At 41.5% G+C, this 21,211-nt stretch overlaps 1 protein-coding gene across 1 annotated transcript in view; it reads right to left on the bottom strand.

Moving 5' to 3' along the window:
• stk17a (serine/threonine kinase 17a) overlaps window positions 1-21,211 on the bottom strand; it is a 45,461-nt gene that overhangs the window by 9,716 nt on the left and 14,534 nt on the right. The window contains exon 2 of the mRNA XM_074694013.1: window positions 14,324-14,536. Within this exon, the coding sequence (XP_074550114.1) occupies window positions 14,324-14,536 (213 nt within the window). The remainder of the gene's footprint in view (window positions 1-14,323; window positions 14,537-21,211) is intronic.

Consider the following 21,211-nt stretch of genomic DNA (forward strand, 5'->3'; position numbering starts at 1 on the left):
TTATATTTTAAATTATAAAAACCTTTCAATAATGAACATTAACTTTTCTCTACAAACTGTGTTCATATTAACCACTTCATCAACAGTTTCTTCTCTGTCTTTGTCAAAGTAATTGCAAAAACTTCAGTGTGGAGGATATTTCCAGATATCTGAACCAAGAAAGAGTTTAATGTCCATTGTTTTCAAGTCACGCTCATGTTAACTGGCATTTTGAGCACAAAACCCCAAATGACTGGTTTATGGGCGGTCAAACACCAGGTTTAAGCTGTCCTCACACACAGCTTACACACAGTCTTTGTTGTATGTAGGCCAAGAAATCACACCCTGTTGCTTCAGAGAACAGAGGAAGTGCCAGAGGAGAGACTTATGACAAATAATTGGGTCAGCGCAGGGAATTTGTGAGGGAAGTGATTGGTTTTCACAGTTGTACATGGACACACACACACACACACACACACCTGCAGGCACAACTGATTTTCTGCACGTGCATTAAAGCGCTGTACAGAAAGTTTGTTCCTTAGAGGATCAGACAGAAACTAATACCCTCTTATTAACAAAAACTTCCTTTGTGAGCCAGCTCAGAGAGGGAGCTGTAGCTAACTGACAGTTCAACAGTCTAATGCTGTTTGTGTGTGTGTGTGTGTGTGTGTGTGTGTGTGTGTGTGTGTGTGTGTGTGTGTGTGTGTGTGTGTGTGTGTGTGTTTTCAGTTGGGCTAGATTAACATGAGGTCATGTCTTGTAAAAGTCAAGCTAAGGTAAAATGAACTGCTGTCACTTAACCCAGCGTTAGCAGAGTGTGAAACCTGTGATGACATCTAAAGGTTGTAAAGCGCTGCTTGTTGGTTTTCCTCGTCAGATCAGACAGCAGCAGACTGTGCTCTGACTGTCTCGTCGAAACACATGGGAGTGCGCAGATGTGCACTGATAAGATGGAGTGGATCGTCAGCGATCTGTTACTTATAAAAAAAAGCTCAGGAATATGTCTGTATAAACCTCCAATGTGAGAATTCACATTTAATATCAAAATATCAAACAATTTTGACACAATCTTTTATTATTTATTTATTTATTTTTTTTTCATTTTTAAAACCAGGACAGAAAAACATGGTTTTTCTGTTTTTCTTTTATTCCTTTTTTCCGTTTTGGTTTTCAAACAGAAAAAAAAGAAGTCAGTTGTTTTTTTGTTTTTTGTTTGTTTTGAAACAGAATAACGAAAGAACAAACCATACATGGATTAAAAAATTCCTTAGGTCCGTTCATCTTTACAGAAGGGCTGACGGGTCAGAGGGTAAAGTGCAAACGTGGAGTAATAGGTCTACGCTTCACCTAAACAAAGCCAATGTATATATATTGCGCCATCTAGTGGAAAAATACCATAATTGCAGGGAAAATAAAACATTAACACGGTTTATTCAATTAATTTTTTCAAGTTCGGCGGGCTGGATTAAGAGGTTCAACGGGCCACATGTGGCCCCCGGGCCGTAGTTTGCCCATGCCTGGCTTAAAATGTTTCTGCACATCTCATTCTGTACGTTTGTGAAGCAGTCACTCCAGAAATCATTATAAGAATTTTAAAAAAAAAGGACGAGAGGGAAGAAAAGTCTCACTCCTTTGAGCAGGCCTTTGTCGACCACTCATTGTAACAGTTTTTTGGGTCGTCCATCATATCCAAGCTAACAAAGACGCTGAAAACCCGTCTCCATTAAAATGATGTCAAAGGGGAGCATGACGGCCTGTTGCTGCCTCAGTGTCCTGGTTCCTCACAGAAGCACTGAAGTCCAGTGAGGTCAGGTTCACGCGCCGCAGCACTAAGGACTGTCACACTTTGATTGGCTCGTTGCTAATGTCATTAATGAAATGATCGTCAGAGCAGGGCTGTGGGAACGGATCGATTCAGCTTTGATCAGCCATCCGCTCAACTTCTGATTGTTTACTCGCAAAAACAACAACATGAACGTCAGCTGACCTACAAACACACAAAAACAATAGTGAGGATGGGGTGGGGGGTAACTTGCTGTCAGAGGGCCTATAGCTGGAAGACTGACAAACATTAGAGTACTGGATAAGACCCAGAGGAAATGAAGGAGAGAAAACCACTCAACAAAAGACAGCAACGACAAAGAGGCAAATGTGCGTGACCAGAGATGGAGAGAGTCAAGTCAGAGTGAGGTCAAGTGGATGGATCTGAGTGGCTCTTCATCCTGCGTTCATCATGTATTCATGGAATGTCCCACATGCTAACGGCTCCATTTACTGCAGACAAACACACAATCTGACAGTTCGGTCTAATGAACCCAGGATTGTCCACATGCCTGAAACATGACATCACCATTCTGCTGATTGGCTCATATTAACATGCTAAAGAAAGCTGCACATCCCTAATGAGCCACAAGATCACTGCTTCTTAACATGCAAGACCTCCACCTCTGAAGGGGAAACCATAAACTGTGTATGTTTGGTCGAGGCATAAATGGGTCAAACCTGAAACACTGGATTTGGGATGATGATAATTTGGACCTAAAATCTACATCCAGTTATCATGCTAGGGTCTACTTGAGCATCTGCAGAGCACTGAATGTTTTGGAATCACGCACTTCTACCCACTGCATTCCATTAAGATACCTGCAGCATGTGAAAAAACACTCAACAGAAAAACAATCACTGCAAAATACAGAATCTCTCCATATGCACCACCAACACCAACACAAGTAAACAAGGAGTTTTTAGCTGCAGGGTAAAGACGGAAGGTGCGTAACCCAAACAGTGGAGATACACTCCCTCTCGCCCATGCCTGGTGCTCCCAGCCCAGCGCGGCTCCAAATCACTAGCCAGACTCTTCTCCTCTGTTGTGCCCAAATGGTGGAATGAATAACCAAACTCTATATGATCCACAGAGTCCCATTCCACTTTTAAGAGAAGTCTGAAAACATAAACTCTCTCTTCTTTGTCCGTTTCTTGTATTTTTTTTTCGTATCTTTTTCATAACCTTTGTATTTGGAGTGGATAATTACTTTGTATGGTTCATTGTTGGTCATGGACACCAAACTTTTTGTAGCCTCAGCGATATTTTTACTACTTTTCTCATGTGTTTGTCTGGAGATCCTACATGTAACTATGGCTGCATTGTTTACATGTGAAATTAGCTGTTAGCAGCTTATAGCATGTCAATACTAACTGGTGTTAGGCCTGATGTCTTCCTTCAAGGTGAGGAGGAGGAATTGAGGACGACGTGCTGGTTCTCAGGTGTGAGCTAAGAAGTGACGACATGGACCTGTCCTTCCATCCATCGTTAGTGGGAACGTAAGATCTATCTCCAATAAGATGGACGAGCTAGCCGTGCTAACCCAGCAATAGAGGGAATACCAGAGGGCAGAGTAGCATCATGCTATTCACAGATATGGCTAACAGAGCTAACATCAGACACCAACGCCACATTGGAGGAGCTTCACCTGCTGTGAGCAGACAGGATCCAGGAGACAGAGACTGAACAGACTGCTGGGGAGGCTCAGTCCTGGACCCTGTGGAGACTGGCTGAACTGGACAATGATGGACAAGCCGTCATCACCTATTTTCTCTTGGACCTTTTTACACTTTCTATACACTTTCTTACTTTGGTTTTCTTGATTGCTGCTGTGACCTCAATTTCATTGTACTTGTTACAATGACAATAAAGTTATATTCTACTCTACTTATAAAGTTCTATGCTGTAAATAGACAAAAACTATTTTTCCTTTGAAAAAACAAACAAAAAAATGTGTACATTTGTATTTTGGACTGATGGCTTGGTGGAGTGGTAAAAAAAAATCAATTTAATGTAAGCCAATTTTAAAAACATTTTTCAGACAACTAAAAAAACAGGAATTTATGATTATGCATACGTTAAGCATAATAATTATAATAATCATAAAAGGATAATGAGGGCCTGATTTACAGAGGGGCTGTTTCAATGGTTTTCAGTTAACTTATAAAAAATACTCTGATTCTGGGTGTGAAGAGAAGTGGGCATGTTATGTTTTGATATGTTTTTCTAAATAGGTTTTCTTTTTGAAACTCTGCAGAAAATCAACCGTTTGCTCTAGCTCAATTCTGTAAAAAAACAGATACTTCTACACTCTTTACTGCATTAAATAAGTCCTGAATGATCGATATTTGCCCTGTATTTAAATCTAAAGAATTCTTTGAAAATTTGCTTCCATCTTCCTGGTGTCATGTTTCAGCTTGGGGCTGCTCTGCACCAATCAGCAACAGTTCGTGTGTTCAGAGCATGTTAAACTGAAAATACTTCACTTTTCTTTGATCCAAGACTTGAATAAAGTGTTTTGTACATAGTTCCTCACAGTTTTTAGCCTTTAGCCCTGGTTCTCCTGACCTCATAGAAGTATAGAAGTTCATATTGCAGTGAAAATTGAGTCCACATCCAGTAAAAATGTGACAGAAGCAAAATCCCATATTCCCACCTTATTTTTTATGTTTTTTTTAAAATGTCTTTTAATGAAATTTTAATGTCCTGGAATTCAAATTCTTTATTTTGGGACCTTAAACAGATATGAGATTAAAATGCCATTAATTAGATTAATTAATTACAAATCCTGTAATTAATTGTATTATTTTTTTAATCGCCTGACAGCACCAGTATTTACACTTGTAGTTAAGATTCTTTGCATTTTTGATCTAAATGAGACCCTTTATCCTTAGAAAAGCTCTCTTGTTGTGGATTTGTGCAGCCCTCATGAGGACAGTGAGGTGAGTTCATAAACACCCTCTGCAGCTACAGTTTGTTGGTCCAGTTTGTTGGTGTGAATATCAACAGGTGGATCAGAAGCATCAGGCGTTTTCTACGGGTTTTCCCCTCTGTGACTCTCTCTGGGCCAGCTGCCATGCATCGGCTGGTCACGTGCACTCGTGCGGCTCAACTGACATAATGAACTCCCGGCTGGAGCTCAGCCAGCGCTGGGGCCATGGAGTGCTCTATTGCTCTCTTTTATTCTCTCTGGACACCTTCATCTCTGCGTTTCACCGCCCTCGCCAATCATTTACACCACTCCTGCTTCTCTCTCCCACTTTGTCATCCCACTCTCTTCATCTCTGTCTTTCTATCTCTCTCTTGCTTCCAGCCAGGAAAAAAAAAAAAGCTTGGCCTCTTTGCCCATTTTCCTCCCCCTCTTTCTCCCATTGTGGCATAAATAGCTTTCTATGTCAAGTTGACCCTCATTCGTAGAAATCTGCCCTTCCTCCCCCCGCCTCCTCCTCCTCCATCCATCCCTCAATCCTTCATCATCGCCACTTGCCCCACTGCCCGAAATATCCATCAGCTGTCGGTCCAAACAAAAAACCAGGGAAGGAAAAAAGGACAAGAGTATGTTGTTAACATTGCCAATCATCCCAAGAAGAATAAAAGCCTTCTGCTCTACTTCCTCCTGATATAAAGCAGCTCAAAGGAGAAACACAAGAAGGGCCGGGGGCTGTAAGGGCGCTCACATGAGCTCAGCCGGTCTCTGAGTTATCACACTAATTGGAGTAATTTCCCTCCTCATTCAGAAAATATCTGACAGTCAGAATTTACACATGCCTGGGATTATAGTGGTGGGATTTACCATGAACTGTTTTTTATCACACATCCTCCAAACAGATAAAAGGATAAATATTTTACTTAAATATGGACTGTGCTGTTTTCTTATCAAACCAAACTGAACAGTCAAATTCAAAGGGCACAACAACCATGTTTTTCCACACTGTTGACCATCCTGTAGTCAGCTGCTACCCGCTGATCTACACCCTCCAGGAGGTATTTTAACCCCAATCATAATAAAAATGCATATTACTTTTGATTTGCCAGCTGAACCATCTTAAGTGGTTTTGAAAAGGGAAACATGCTGTTTAAAAGTGCAGTGCTGTCGTCATTTTCCATGACTGAAACAGCAGAGTGCAGAATGATGCTTCAGTAACATCTTAATTCCAGACCACTGAAAAGTTAGCCCTGAATGATTAACGTGTACAACTGCAAACTAAGAGTAAAGTCCAAGAAGCTCTGGAAAATGAACCACTGATGCTGAAACTGCATTTGGCACAACAAACCTTAAGATATGGAAGTTGAGGGTATACTGAACAGAGTTTCCAGTTTGGCCTTTAAAAATGCTGCAATGACCCACTTTTCTTCAGTCTGTTGAACCTTACACATCTTTGCAATTGTTCTGACCCCAGTGGGAAGAATTACACAGAGTAAAAAGTAAAGGATAAATTAATCTCTTTAAAATTAGACTTTAAACAGATTCTGACAGCTTATCTTGTGAAATTAAGCTCACAGTATGAAGCCATGGAAAAACTCACAGTGATAATGCTGCTCTGGGACACATCACAGTTTCATTAAGATGAGTGGTAATGGGGGGGGGGGCTTGGATTTGTGAAGTTAGAAACTTTCTTTACTGAAATCACTGAGCAAAGAGATGTTTAAAGGACGTCCTTTCAGCATCATTTTTGGACGTCTAACTATGGTCTCCTGAAGGGGAGCAGGTGCAGACTGTTGCCTTGGAAGACGATGTTTTCCCATGTCTATTGAATGTAACTGTAAATTTAGACAAAGGTGTTTAACATTTCCACTTCAAAGCTGCTGCTGAGCCAAATGAAGCTGCAGGAAAATTAAGCTCTAAGGGAAAACACATCACAATTTTAAAAATAGAAAACAGGAAATGAAAAAAACAAAATGTTACTTTGATTCAAAACTATGTTTAAAGTTAGACATCCAAAAATTACATTTTGAACATCCTTTGAACACCTGTTTGCTCAGTGGGCTCACTCACTCATTCCTGCTTAGAAGTTGACTTGACGTCCAAAAAGCTGACTGACAAGTGTTGAACTGCACTTTGATGTATAAGTGGGGTCATGGTGAGACGTCCAAACAGTGGACCTACTTTGGACGTGGAGACATCCAGAACTGCTCTTGGACCAACAGACAGGATATAGACCTGGTCGGCACGTCCATCAGACGTCTGATGTTTAGGGGGTTGTTACTACAGATCCTAAGAACATGTAGCCAAAATGTTTTTAAAGTGATCCTCCGGGATGGAACAAGTTGGGTTCTATCACAAGGTTTAGGGCAGAAATGACCCCTACAGCAGTGTTTCTGTGCAGCAGAAGCCCAGAGCACTCACACCAAACACCCCCTCCCTGCTCCTCTGCCGGTTTCCTCTGCACTCAGACAGGGCCATATTTTACTTGACCAAAAACACAAATAAACAGACTCTCACCGAAAACATCTGATATCAGTCTGCATTCACGCTTTATTCAAAGTGAACGGCAGGTCGTCCTCGCTCTCATAATCACTCATCTTTACGTTGTTATTGCATAATTCGTCCTGGCAGACTACCTGCGTTTGTTTGTTTGTGTCTATCTGGCGCGCCGTGCGCACGGACTGATACACTAAGCGGTGAGCGCCTCGTAGCCAGCTGTGGCTCTGCAGTGGAGGTAGCGCCATTTTATGACACGATGAGAACTAGAGCCTTATTTAGCTGTGTTTTTGTGTGAAAGTAACGCGCTGAAAATTCTCTAAATAAAGCGTGAATGCAGACAGATATCAGATTTTTTTGGTGGGAGTCCGTTTATTTGTGTTTTTGGTCAAGTAAAATATGGCCCCGTCTGAGTGCAGAGGAAACCGGCAGAGGAGCAGGGAGGGGGTGTTTGGTGCGATTTGATCCAAAGACGCTGCATGAGATCCTCTGACTGCAGGTTACACAGACACACTCAGGTAGCTGTGTGATATTTGTTGATGAAAAGTTGACTTTAGCATCAGCTCTTTGTCAAAGACGTGTCAGCATGATTGTTCTCATTACTGTGTGTCTGACGCTCTTCCCCACATTTTGTCAGCAGCTCCTCTCTGTGCCTGACTGAACGAACCAGGTGGGCTATGTCGTCACACACCTCATTTCACTGTCAGCAACAGTAGCAGCGTATAACATTTGAAGTGGTACCCGTTACTGGAAAAGTAACAGAGTTAATGTTATTCCCATCACTGTTAACACAAGCAGACACCTGTACATAATGATCCATGTTTCAACAGGAGGGATGAGCATGTTTAGTCCACTAATGATGAAATGTCCCCTCACTGTTCAGCAGCTACAGATGAACTTTTAGAAACGTGGACTCAAAGATAAATGGCTCAGGACTTCCTCTCACCCTGGATGAATGTCAACATGTTATAGTGCTCATACATGCTCTGTTTGGTCTGTGTTCATATGTGCCAACTGACGGTGAGTCCGTGACAAGCAGTACTATCCTCATCCAGGGCAGCAGTTAATTCTGGGATTATCCTTTTTCTCAACAAAGGGCTAGGATTGGGATTATGGGCCGAGGTGGGGGAGGATTGGACTGACTGGAGCATTTAAAGGGGCATTAATGGGATCTCCTTAACAGGCAGATTGGACTGTATGGCATGTGCTGCTGACAGCACATAATCCTGTAAAAGGCTGCAATCCCAACAATACAGACAGCCTCCCTGCTCGCTCCAGTCCTGTCTCACTCCACGCTGACACTGAGTGAGCAGAGGAGCAGGGAACAAGTTTGATGGGTTAACTTTTTTTATTTATAAACCAATTGGTCTTTACTCCATGTGAAGGAGGGCGAGCTATGTTGGTAACACTTGATACACTCCTCCCAGATACAGTTAAGGGGATTTTTTTTTTCCAAACTCAAAGAGACTGAAAATTTCAATTTGTCCAGCCAAAGCTGCAGCTATTTAAAAACATGCTGCTTTTTGTCATCCAGCTTCTGATTCTGGGTCAGTGCATGATATTAGCCCTGTTTTGTCAACTGCAACAAAAAGCTTTTCAGATGAACCGCTGCTGTGATATTCATACTGACCCACACCTCTCTGCAGTAAGAGAGCCAAGCTTCATGGGATGGGACAGTTCTGTCCATTATGCTGAACTTCTTAAATTTGCCATTGACATACTCTTGATATGCCAATTCAAATAAGGGGAGTTATTTATTAAATGTTCTGCCATTAGCAGGGTAGAGGTGCAGCCACAAGGGCTCAAAACCTGACTTATTTGAGTTGATGATGAGTTGAATATGACTTGAACACCCCCCCCATCCCCTTCTGTGTGTGTCCATCCAAGCTGGCCAAAGAATGAATGAAAAAGAGCAAAAACCAGCCAACAAGATTGAGTTAATCAGTTCAGCCTTTTTCCTCCACCTTCTCCTGCATCTTTAAGCGGTCTGATCTCTAAAGTAAATGCTGAACATTATACATTACACAGTTACAAGCTCTTTCATAGAGCAAGCTGAACTGGTAAGTCAACACATCACTGTATGTGGCTCAGTGTCTGTGTATGCCTCAACCCCCTCCTCTGCCTGTATGCATGTTGATGTTTTGGTTGTAATGGGAAATTTTTGGGTCGAGAGAGGACATGGTTACATCAGCCAATTACAGGGAACCCAGCAAGCAAGTGACTTTGCATGTTGACTACAGCGAGTGTAAGAAGCTAATCAGAGCGGTTACAATGGTGGACGTAGAACGGCAAGAGAAAAACGCAACCAAAGTGAAACTAAACCCCAAACAGATAAAGCTTTTCCTAAACGAGGGTGAAGCTTGGCTCAACTTTCACTGGCTTTCAGGAACTTGGAGAGCAGCATGGGACAACGAGCGACATAAGTTAGCTTTCTGCTTACCAGGTATGTGTCAAATACCTGTGGTTAGCTTGTGCTAACATACCAATTCAGGTGCACGGCTATCGAGTCTCTCCCACGTAGAAACGCGTGTAATGAGTGTGCACACTTAGTCACGGCCTTAGTCACTTAGTCACGGCCGGAGGCTGCGGGTGTGTGCTGCTGCTGGCACTGAGCCAAGGAGGAGGAGCCCAGTTTGAATGTTGTGTTTACTAACAAGTAACAAAAATTCCTGCACAGCCTACCTTTAAAGGGACAGTGGGTATTGATAATCATTTCAGTGTAGCATCATAGACTGTATAAAACAGACGTCACCCGTCTGTTTCTGAAACGGAAAATGAAGCGCATCGGCTATAGCGGCCATATTGGTAATGGCAAGGGCTTCACGTACAGCCATAAGGTGCCTGTCGGTCACGTGACCCTCAGCTGTGCCTTTTATTGGGGGTGCTCACGATTTTAATATCCTCTGAACGGCCGAATTAGAAAAAAATTCAACTCCCGTACAGTGGGAGCCAGTAGTAAAATTAGCAACTCAGTCAGGAGACGTTTTTTGAACCAGGCTGTAAATAGGTTAATTTCTGCTTTGAAAATGGCTTTTTTTGGCTTGGTGTGTTTGTGACTCCCTGTACTTCCAGGGCCAGCCTCAAGCGAACGCTTGAGAAACAGCAAATTTTAGCACTTCCACATAGTCTCATATTCTTAGACTGGAGGTTGCCGCTTGAGTAGCATTTATGTCACTATGCCAGAGTTGGTCAAAGGGCTAATTTAAAATAGACAATGATGGGTAGAAACAACATGATAATGTCAATACAATAAAGTCAGGTACACAAACAAAGGCAGAACATTTTTAAAGTGTCATTTAGTGTGTTTCCACTTTAGTTCCTGGTCTCTTTTTTTTCCAAAGATGGCATCTTATTGGGGTGGGAGAAAAACTGATCTATCCTAGTATCAGGATTTTTTGTTTAATGATTTTAAAGTGGAGTTTTTTGTTCAGAAATCAGTTTTTTTCTTCGAATTTAAGTCTTTCAATTTATTCTTTGTTTATAAGCTGCTTTGAAAAAAAGTTGATACGTTAGATCCCCTGAATAAATCCTAAAGCTGACACACATGTGATGTGCATTTTTTTTGGAAAATATGTCTCCAGATATCGTCTGTAGACATTATCATCATCCAGCTTTTTCAAATAGTCTGGTGTTAAAAAAACAAAGTAAAAATTGCAAAATTGGGAATATTGAAGAATTGCAATTCAAACTGAATTTGCACCCCAAAAACGGTAAAAGAATTGAATCAGGAGAAATGCATATCATCCCAGCCCTTGTGTCCTATATGCTTGTTGTAGGCTGAGCATGTTGAGCTGACTGAAAAACATACATATGGAGGAAATGAATCAAAATGTAGATGGGAACCCAGAGTGGAAGGTGATACAGCTTCATGACCCAGTTCACTGGTCAGGGAGGGTCCAGCTCGGTCCCTGACAAAAGCTCTATAATGTCTCTGGATTAACCTGTCCTTCAAAACTTAATCCAGCAGCTCTCCAATTTCCACCATGAAGCTTCAGTGTCAGGACGTGGAGTATGATCACATTCCAGGTAGTGATACTTCCACAGACACAGTAATGCTCTGTCACCTGTCACTGTTTGCTTCAGTGTGTGAGGCATGGAGTGTGTGTGTGTGTGAGTGATCATCAAACACTGACGTCATCAAAATCAAGCACTGACAGCAGAGGCACAAGCTCATCTGTTAGTGCTCCCTGTGTGTGTGTGTGTGTGTGTGTGTGTGTGTGTGTGTGTGTGTGTGTGTGTGTGTGTGTGTGTGTGTGTGTGTGTGTGTGTGTGTGTGTGTGAACAGGGGGGTTCTGGGTGTCACCATGGTGAGGAATGAGAGAAAAATCCAATATGGCATGTGAGAGAAAAGGAAAAAAAAGAAAAAGAGAGGAAGTGAGAGAGATTGAGACAGACAGACAGACAGACAGACAGACACACACACACTATGGGAACCAGGTCAAGCGGGGCCCGGGTATGACCAGTGAGATGAGATCATCGACAACTGGTGCAGCCACTGTACTCAACACCATACATGTATGTCACGTGTGTGTGTGACTGTGTGTGTGTGTGACTGTGTGTGTGTGGATCCCACACACTGGGTCAGACTTCTGTGTTGCTCATTATTTGGTGTATTGAACTGGTCAAACTGCTGTCAGTCTGTATGACGTCTCCTTCTGCACATCTATAATCCTGGTTCACAGGAAACCCAATCCACCCAGAACCTACAACACAACCTGTGTGTGAGCCAGTGTGTGTACACACAAAGCATACAGGCCAGGCTCATTGCTGAAATAGCTGGTGTTTGCTGGAGCATTAAGGTTTGGCCTGAAGCTCTGCAGGACTTAAAGCTCCAGTTATAGAGCCCGTCTTCCTCTCACACTCCAACGCTGAGAGCGCCACACAGTTTCTCTCCTGTGGGTTTTCTATATTCAGTCAGTCCAAATCTCAGTGTACTCACTAGCTACACTACTGACCTATATTCAAATGAGCACATCTAAATCTGGGAGCTCCATTAGATCAGGACAAGGTCCTCTGACTCTTACCTCAAAACAATTTGCAACTATTCGTCACTTCCATGACGTTTGAAATCAGGCAGATTGGCTCAAAACAGAGTGTTTATGGCTTTGCTTGATTATTATAATCCTCTGATATACAGCAGTAAAACTAAAAACAAGGACTCAAAATAAAGGTCATATTTCTCCATCATAAGAAGGCATCATGTTCCTCCTCTAAGATATATCTGGACGCTCAGCTGACTGTCAAAACAAGAGTTCTCTGAAGCATTATGGGAGAAAAATAAAACTGTCTAAGTGAGAGATCTTAACATGCGGGGCAGTCAGTGACAGAATATCATAATAGACGAACATAGAACAAATATCAATTCTGTATTTTCACTGTTGTACAGACTCCTTTCGTTATATACCTTTAACAGTTTTCAGTCAGAGGACTTCTCCTTTTTGCCTTTTTATTTTCTTTTACTACAAGGTAATCATGCTAATGCTAATGAATAATTGTGTCATTACTTTTGGGCAGCTAAATGTTCATCCTCAGTTGTTTGTAGCTTTGTGACCTGCTTTAGGTGTTGCAATAATTAGGGATAGGTGGTGTTTTCACATAAACTGAGTCTAATAATGTTTCCATAGTTAGAAAAATAAATAGTTAATGTGACTATTATCTCATACTTAAGATTTTTTTCCTATTTTCTTTTGTCCTTGGTTGAAATGTGAAATTGTAAAATGGTTGTCTGGGATCTAAGAGATTCTCCTTTTTGCTTTAAGATGGTTGAGGAACGATGTCCACTGCAGGTAATTGAACATTGCCTAAACCTTTTTTTTCCTGCTCCTAACAGGTTTATACCTTGGGTACAACAGATCAGTCATGGCTCTCTCATGGTTATTGTGATGTAAAAGTCTTTAACTTGTAACCACTCAATGTAAAGGGGGAAAACCCATGATAAACTGAGGCTTTTTAAAGACCCAGCTTTATAAACTTGGAGAACTGTTTAAGTCTTGTTAAAGGCACGGGTGTAGTTACAATTAGGAAAACACAGGCAGTTGCCTGGGGCCCCAAGATTTTCAGGGGCCCCCAAAGCATCTCTTAAAAACTGATTTATGAAGTTCTCTTCAATTGAAAGCATTTCTTTTTTCTAAATCTTACTTCTCATGCTTCAAAATACATCAAAAGGCTTAATCTTTAATGATGGTTTTGGGTGCTCCCCCTCCCTTCTTATTCAATGGGCTATTCCATGTTACAACACATCTGAAAATTTGATTCAGGAAGGAAGTGGTAAAAAACACTTTTTTCCCATTTTTTTCTTATTTTCAACCAAGTCAGAAATAAAAACAATTTTGCTCTGAGATCTGAGATAAACATATAAGACTTTTAGGATTTTAAGGACTTTATCTAGCCCAGGAAACAGGATCATTTTCTCAAAATCAAACTTTTTCAGTTGGTGATAAACATTATTGTACAAAATCTCTTTTTTGGAAACATAACTCACTGGACAGGGGGTCAAATAAAAATACATTAACTTTAAATAATTGTACCAAAAAGTATGGTAACTGTAAATATCACCTCTTTCAGTAGATTTTTTTTTCCAGTTTTATGTTGTGCTTGATATCTACATATTTTTTCTTTACTAAATTATTTTTTTTCATATTTACCTATTGTAATGTTTTTCACTTCATACTTTCTTGTTTGTTACTGTTACTCTGTAAATTCCCCACTGTGGGACAAATAAGCTGTCAATTGACCATAAAAGATTTCAAATCCAGGACAAAGTGGACTAAATTATGTATTCACTTTTTTCAAAATCAAACTAAAGTACAGAACTTGAGGAAATGCATTTAGTTGTGTTAAGTTACCATGTACAAGATTAGCACTGTCTCATGCCTTGATTCTCAGAAAGAGACAGTGGACCCAGGGAAGGCCAGTCTAGCTCTGAGGAAGATGAGTTACAAGGACATGGAGGGCCCCATTGACTGGGTTTGCTTTGGGCCCCTAAACCACTAAATACGCCCCTGGTTAAAGGGAGGGAAACATTTGAAGATTCAGAATAACAAAGATTTTTTTTATTCTGTCTTTTTTTTAGAGATGTCACATGCAGCTTGGATACTCACAACTCCAGGACCAGCACCATCTCAGAGGCCATCTCATAGACCTGGTGGAGGTTGACCACCCTGGGGCTGCTGGTTGCTAGCTCCAGCACAGCGATCTCATGGATGATCTCCATCCGGCAGTCTTGGCCTTTCCGTCTCTTCCTCATAAACTTTGCAGCGTACTCGTTGCCTGTGCATTTCTCCACACACTTCCTGACCACGGCAAATTTCCCCCTGAAAGACAAAAAGATCACCAGTATAGTTAATATAAGGATTAGACGCTCAGAGTTACAAACGGAACATTTCTGTGACACTGTGAACAGCAAAAACACCACATGAGAGTCCTTGAGCAGGATAAAACTAAATGATATCTTATAAACTTCAGGATTAGCATGAATTAGGAAGTTTCCAGGGAATAAAGTGGTATTCTTTAATGTAGAAAACAAGCCTATTAAAGGCTATTGTCAAAGTCAGATTGAAAGCTGCTTACAAAAGAAAAGCTGCTGCTGGCACCAGAAGTTTCCAGCTAACAAAACGGAAGTTCACCTCAAGTTTATTTTGACTCACAGCTTCACAGACAGCTCCACCGTGTTATTTGGGGTTTCAAAACCACCTCAAAAACTCTGTGGAGTTTACTTTCACTGTGGTTTTCCTTTTTTCTCCAACACGAGAGTCTAGCCTGACCCAGAACTATTTAAGGCTTGAAGGTGTACCCGTGTGAGGGCCACAAGTTGTGTGTGTGTGTCCGCGTGTGTGTGCGCAGTGCCCTGGGGGAGTCCTGTGAAGTGTGGCTGCTGATGGAGATGACAGGCCCACATCGTGCCTTCCCTCTGGCGAGTGTTGGCAGTCGATGCTCCAATAATCAGCAGTGTGATCCTGGCTGAACGTGACCGATCCACTGCCAAGACTCAATCACAGTGACACGCTAAATCTGCTCTGCTGCTTCCCTTAATGTGGCTGGACGTTTGATGGATGGAGTATCAGGATTACAGCAAGAAAGAAAGAAAAAGCCCACATAGAACTTTCTTGGAGCAGAAGAAGTTGTTGGAGACATGAACGTGCCATCAATTCAACCTACTTTTAACTCAGCAGGAGGAGCAGGAGAATGAAACAGGAGATGTTTTTAACTCACTTATTCATTATGGATGTTATTTTACTTGATTTGTGAGGTACCAAAGGGAAGCACTGTTAAGTTTCAACAAACATTAAGCTTGTCAAGCATCCAGGGACTTGAATGTAGAGCAGCGCAGCAGGCAGTCAGTTAGCAGGCTGATGGAACAAAGTGAATATCCTGTTTGGATTTGATTGGTTTCTGTCTGTTGCTGCTGGCTACTGCATGCTGTCTCCCACTCATGGTCGAATTGGTGCTGTAAAGAACAAAAATACTCTCCACTGCAATATTTGAGCAGGAAGAATTACAATTTCAAACACTTGGCACTATGAGAGCATATCAGTGTAAAGAAAACACCCAGGTATGAAAACAGACGAGCATGGATGGAGAGTGAGCACAGTGATTCCCAAAGTGGGGGGTATGAAATGCCTTCCAAAATCCAAACCGTTTCATATTTTATCGATCATATAAAAATGTAAACAGCAATAAGAGTTACACTTTACAAAAAACAATGCTAAAAGGAAATTTTTAGTTTGTTTTCTTCATTTCTTTGTTGAAGATCCCTTAGGGGACTGAACCAGGATGACGAGGGTATCAGCGGGGACAGATTCATGAAGGAAACACAGAAATGTGTGACCATAGGTAGTCTGATTTTCTACCCATAAGCTAAATCAAGACTCACAGCTTTGTTCCTGTCAGTTTTCAGGTTTTGGTCAGTCAGTTTTCCTACATCAGGGGGTCACTGGTCAACGTTTGGAACCTCTGACAAAGTGGCGTCCCCCTTTCTGGGGGGTGCTAACCTGGGTCTGAGGACTAAGCGGAGTCAGGGAAAACTGCATGTTGGGTAGGGACGGGCACCTTTCACATTTGAAATGATACCAATTGCCAGGCACCGATGGCTGGTACTTGGCAATTCTTCTATCAGTACTCAATGGTACCAATTTTCAGTACATTTGTGCATTAATATGGTTATTAATATCAATTCATTTTTTATTTTATTTTATTTTGAGAAGGAACAGATAGAAGCAAAAAAGCTTATCTAGTCCTGCCCCAAATATTAATTTGTTTAACAATGAAATCTCAAAGTTTTTCAGTTTAACATATTTATTCTTCAATATATAAACTTGTAATGCTGTGTTCATGTCCATAATGGAAAACCGCCTATTCTTCCACTAACTCACAGTCATAAGGATGTGTTTAGGTATCTTATTCAGTACCCATTGCTAATGTTGGGGCTAGGACTCCCAACTACTCCTCCATTTTCATGAGAAAAAAAAGGAGGAGGAAGGAGAAGGAGGACATTCAAATGATCAGCTCATCATCAAGCTCTGCTGGAGCCTGATAACGAACCATTCATTTGAATCAGGTGTGCTGGAGTGGGGTAACATCTAAAACGGTGTTACCCAATCCTGGTCCTGGGGGACCCCTGCCCTGCATGTTTTGGATGTTACCCCACTCCAGCACACCTGATTCAAATGAATGGCTCGTTATCAGGTGTGTTGGAGTTGGGAACATAAAAAACATGCAGGGCAGGGGTCCCCAGGACCAGGTTTGGGAAACACTGCTCTAGTACACAGAGATAATATCCCAGGCTCTGAACTGGAACCAAAGAGGACCTGTGATTAAACATCAACAGGGACCAAGATTTGGTGGAGCATACTTTGGACCCTAACACCAGACCTGAAGACTGCAGCTGGTCAAAACACAACAATCTGGTTTTAGTATGTCAGGCACTTCTCAGCCCTGCCTCTGGTAGTCCAATCTCCAGTATTGCTCCTTTTTAAAAAACTCAACACCAGTGTTGGTCGTCCTACCTTAAAAAAGTAATCAGTTACAGTTACAAATTACTTCTCCCAAAAAGTAGTTGCGTTAGTAACTCAGTTACCTCATTGTAAGAGTAACTAGTTACTCAGCAAAGTAACTGTGATGTTATTATGTTGTTACATTCTATTACATTTTTAATGTCAAAGATATTCACATCAGCTGATAAAGGAATAAAAACACTATATACAGTATTTTACAACATTTGGTATTTATTTGAACTAAAAAGATTGCTTACTGTTAAGAAAACACAAATGTAAACTTCTGGCCATTAAGTAGTGCAAATCTCTAACTGTACATAAGGCCTACTGCACAATAAACAGAGCAATATCCAACTCTTAAATATTCAGTGAAGGAACAAAATTAAATATTGAAAATAAATAGGCTAATAGTCACACACTTTGCATTCAAGTATAAAACCCAACCCCAAAAAGGTAAGCTTGGGTGATAAAAAACAAAGAAAAACCTGGCCTTTAATTAGTGCAATTCTCTGTATCTGTATATTACTGCACAATTAACAGAGCAATATCCAGTTCTTACGTCCCGGGCTTGATGCCATTGTCGCTGTCTTGTGGTGTTTAGCAGTCGGCGCGTGCAGTGAGACAGCGTGAGGAGGTCATGATCATAGGGCATGATCCGCCCACCCAGCCAATCATCATCGCATTTGCAATGGCGCCATCATCAAAGTATTATCATACTTTCTATAAACTTCTTGATAACACCAGAAGATAATCTAATCATGACCTTAGAGCCGAGAAATGAAACAGAGCAAAGAATGCTAACTGCTGCTGTTAGTGTGATTTAACGTCTTTAAGTCATTTCTGGAAGTGGGGTTGATTCAGGACAAGAGACGAGAAGACGAGAGAAGAGATAAATTAGTGAAAAGACATTCCTTTGGTGCTTCATATTTTTGTTTTTCTTCTTGGAGCTGCTTTCTTGATTTCAATGAACGTGAAAACACAACAACCAAACAACTCTGACACAGCAGACTGACCTGACTTTAGGTTAAAAGAAAAGAAAAACACTTCACAGCCTATTTTCTTCCAAGTCGACTCTCCATCATTGAGAGAACACAGTGACACTCAGAAGATTCATCCAGCTCTTCAGACTTTCACAAAGAGGAGTTTTGTAATCATTTTGTGCTCCAGGGACCATCTGATAAATGAACCATGCTCAAAACTTTCTGGCTGGCACATCTAGAGATCATCCTCAGATCAGTAACTTGTGAAACCACAGTGATAGCTGGACTGGACTGACACACAATGAAGCAGCCTGTGTGGTGTCCAGAAAGGACGTGTGTGAGAGTACAGGACATGATAAGCAGATGTGGGCCTGGAGCGCTCCACCAGGCGGCTTCATCCTCATGTGAGAGTCATGAGGCTGATGACTGGAGAACTTCCAGCATCAAAGAGGAAGCTAAGAAAATGTCTCATTGTTGCTACAACTTCTGCAACTCCAAGCTTCCTCTGTATGTAGTAATAAGATGTTGACCTTCACTTCAGAGGGCGAGTAACTAAAACTTTTCAATTCAACAAACTTTGTCTCAGTAATTAACAACAGAGACCATGATGCCTCCTTTTACTAAAGCAGCTGCTGTCCCCACCTTTTAAAATATAATCAGGATCTCAGAAAGTTATAAAACCACCTTTGCTTCTTTAAAGGGGACATATCATGCTGATCCCTGATTTAATACTTACATATAATATAATACATTTGAAAACAAGACCTTACACCCCCTGAATTTTCAAAAAATGAGATATTGTATTTTTTCTGATATCCTAGAACGAGATTTGATGCCTCTGAAAATAGGTCATTGCGAGATGACCCCGAGATTCAAACATCATGACAACACCAAGGATCCTTTCTTTTTATTGGAGTAATCTGATAAAGCAGCTCCTCCTCTGTGATGTCAGTTAGTCACACAACCGCCACCGAGGGATACACCCACCAAGAGCTGAGTATAAATAAAGCTCCCTCCCAGCTCTGGCTAACTTGACTGAGTGCTGGATGCAGGGACTCTGCTCTGCTGAGCAGCTCGGCTTTACATGGTGAATTAGCAGTTAAAACACTGTAGTTTTAGCAGACGTGGTAATACTTGTGAGACTGTGATATTTGCGTGCTTGTTCTGACATGCACTGTGAACCTGGACCACAATAACGCTGCGGTAATAACATAGTGAGGAACTGACGGTAGAGGTGATCTTTAGACTACACTTTCAGCATGATGGATAAAACAGACAGAGAAAAGTGAAGGAGCAGGATGGAGCCCTGTTTTAGAAATAGTTTATTGGTGAAGTCTGCCTATATTTCCACGTATAAACTATACATTCATCGTAGCCAAAAAGCTGTCCAGATTTTGCTCCAATAATCGTCATTATAGGAAGAGCTTGATTCAATGGTCGCATTTAAAGACTCTGCATCACAGCAGTGTGTTGAAGGTAGGGCTGGAAGACATCAGGAGGTTATTTCGGACTTGGTTTATTTTTTGTCAGAGGTTGAACATGATACAACTACTTTGGAGAAATAAAACAAGCACATCTACTTTACTTTGTTATTAGTGGACATGTTGCAGGTGATCTACTAAGATTAAGCGCTCAATTGCTAACAGGAGCAAACTGCCATATCAACATCAGGATTTAGGGTGTGCTACTTGCTGTCACCATGGAGAGTTTGGTGAGCAGAGTGCCTGTCAAAGAAAAATGAAGTTTGGTGCGCGCCCTCTGCCATGACACTCAGGCCATCAAAAGCTGGTGGTCAGTGCTACGTCTGGGGTGACACTGATCGCCCTGGCAACAGTCCGGAGGTCATTCAGTGACAGTGGTCCTTCAACTGAGCTGCCAGGGAATGAAGTGGGAGGCTCATCTCCAGAGCTCTCCAGGGAGCCAAGAGATGGTAATCATTACGCACGGGTGGAGACCAGCACAGAGAAACGAAAGCTCTGAAATGGCGTCATTGGATAGACGATATGTCTCCACTGCATTTATTTCTGACGGTCCAACTGTGTCAATACGAACACAGAAGATTCTCTCCCTTGCCTTTCATTGCACCTCCACGCCACAACGACCACAGCAGTTTGTGTGTAACGCTGTGCCAGTTTGCACCTGCCTTTCAAAAATGCTAAATATAGACACAAAAACAGCGACCACAGTTTCAGGTTTGATAAATCACTCTGCAAGCGCTCAATGATTATGTTTGCATCTCCTCCCAGATATGATTGGCAAATCATATGTCTGTCAAAACATGAAGGAATGAAGTCTACCGTCCATGTCTCATATTTCTATTGAAGGAAAGTTATTTGGAGGTATTTATCTTTATCTTTTTATCCCCCAGGCCTGGCTGAAAGCTGTCCTGTTTCAAAAGCTCCTTCAAATGTGTCCCACAAATGTGTCCTAGTTTTTCCTGGCTGTGGAGGATGCAACGGGAGCATCCTTCGTGGCCCAACATAGACCCTAAACAACACTAATGACAACACAAGTTGTACTTGTAAAGTAATAGTATTTAGTTTTAAACACAATAAAAAGCTGTGCTCATGTTATTGAAATCCTTAAGATCATTTTGAAAGTGTTGGTGATGGTTGAAATGGCAGCAGGGCGGTCAGTGACCAGATCCTCCAAAGTCTGCAGCCCATATATTGGACACAGATACAGACTGTACAGAGTCCATGTGGTCTTTGCTCCTGTTGCTAAGTGCTGACTGACAGAATAAAAAAGGTTTCTCCAAATAAAAACACACACTGCGGTCTAAACCTTCTCCATGTGCAACGCGTCATGAGGGCACTACGGTTAAAATTCTGTCTGTTATGATATATAATATTTTAAATTTCTCATGCTGCTCAGGCGTTATGGTTTTACAGATAACCACCAGGAGTTGTTTGTTCTCTTCTACAAACAGCATCCAAACATTTGCATGACACAGAGGCAGTGTTTGCATCATGTGACAGAGACACATGTGACCCCAGACCTTCCCTTTAATCTCATT

Source organism: Halichoeres trimaculatus, unplaced genomic scaffold, assembly GCF_033239565.1.
Source record: "Halichoeres trimaculatus isolate MK-OKI-2021-1 unplaced genomic scaffold, fHalTri1.1 fHalTri1_scaffold_18, whole genome shotgun sequence".
Taxonomy (NCBI): domain Eukaryota; kingdom Metazoa; phylum Chordata; class Actinopteri; order Labriformes; family Labridae; genus Halichoeres; species Halichoeres trimaculatus.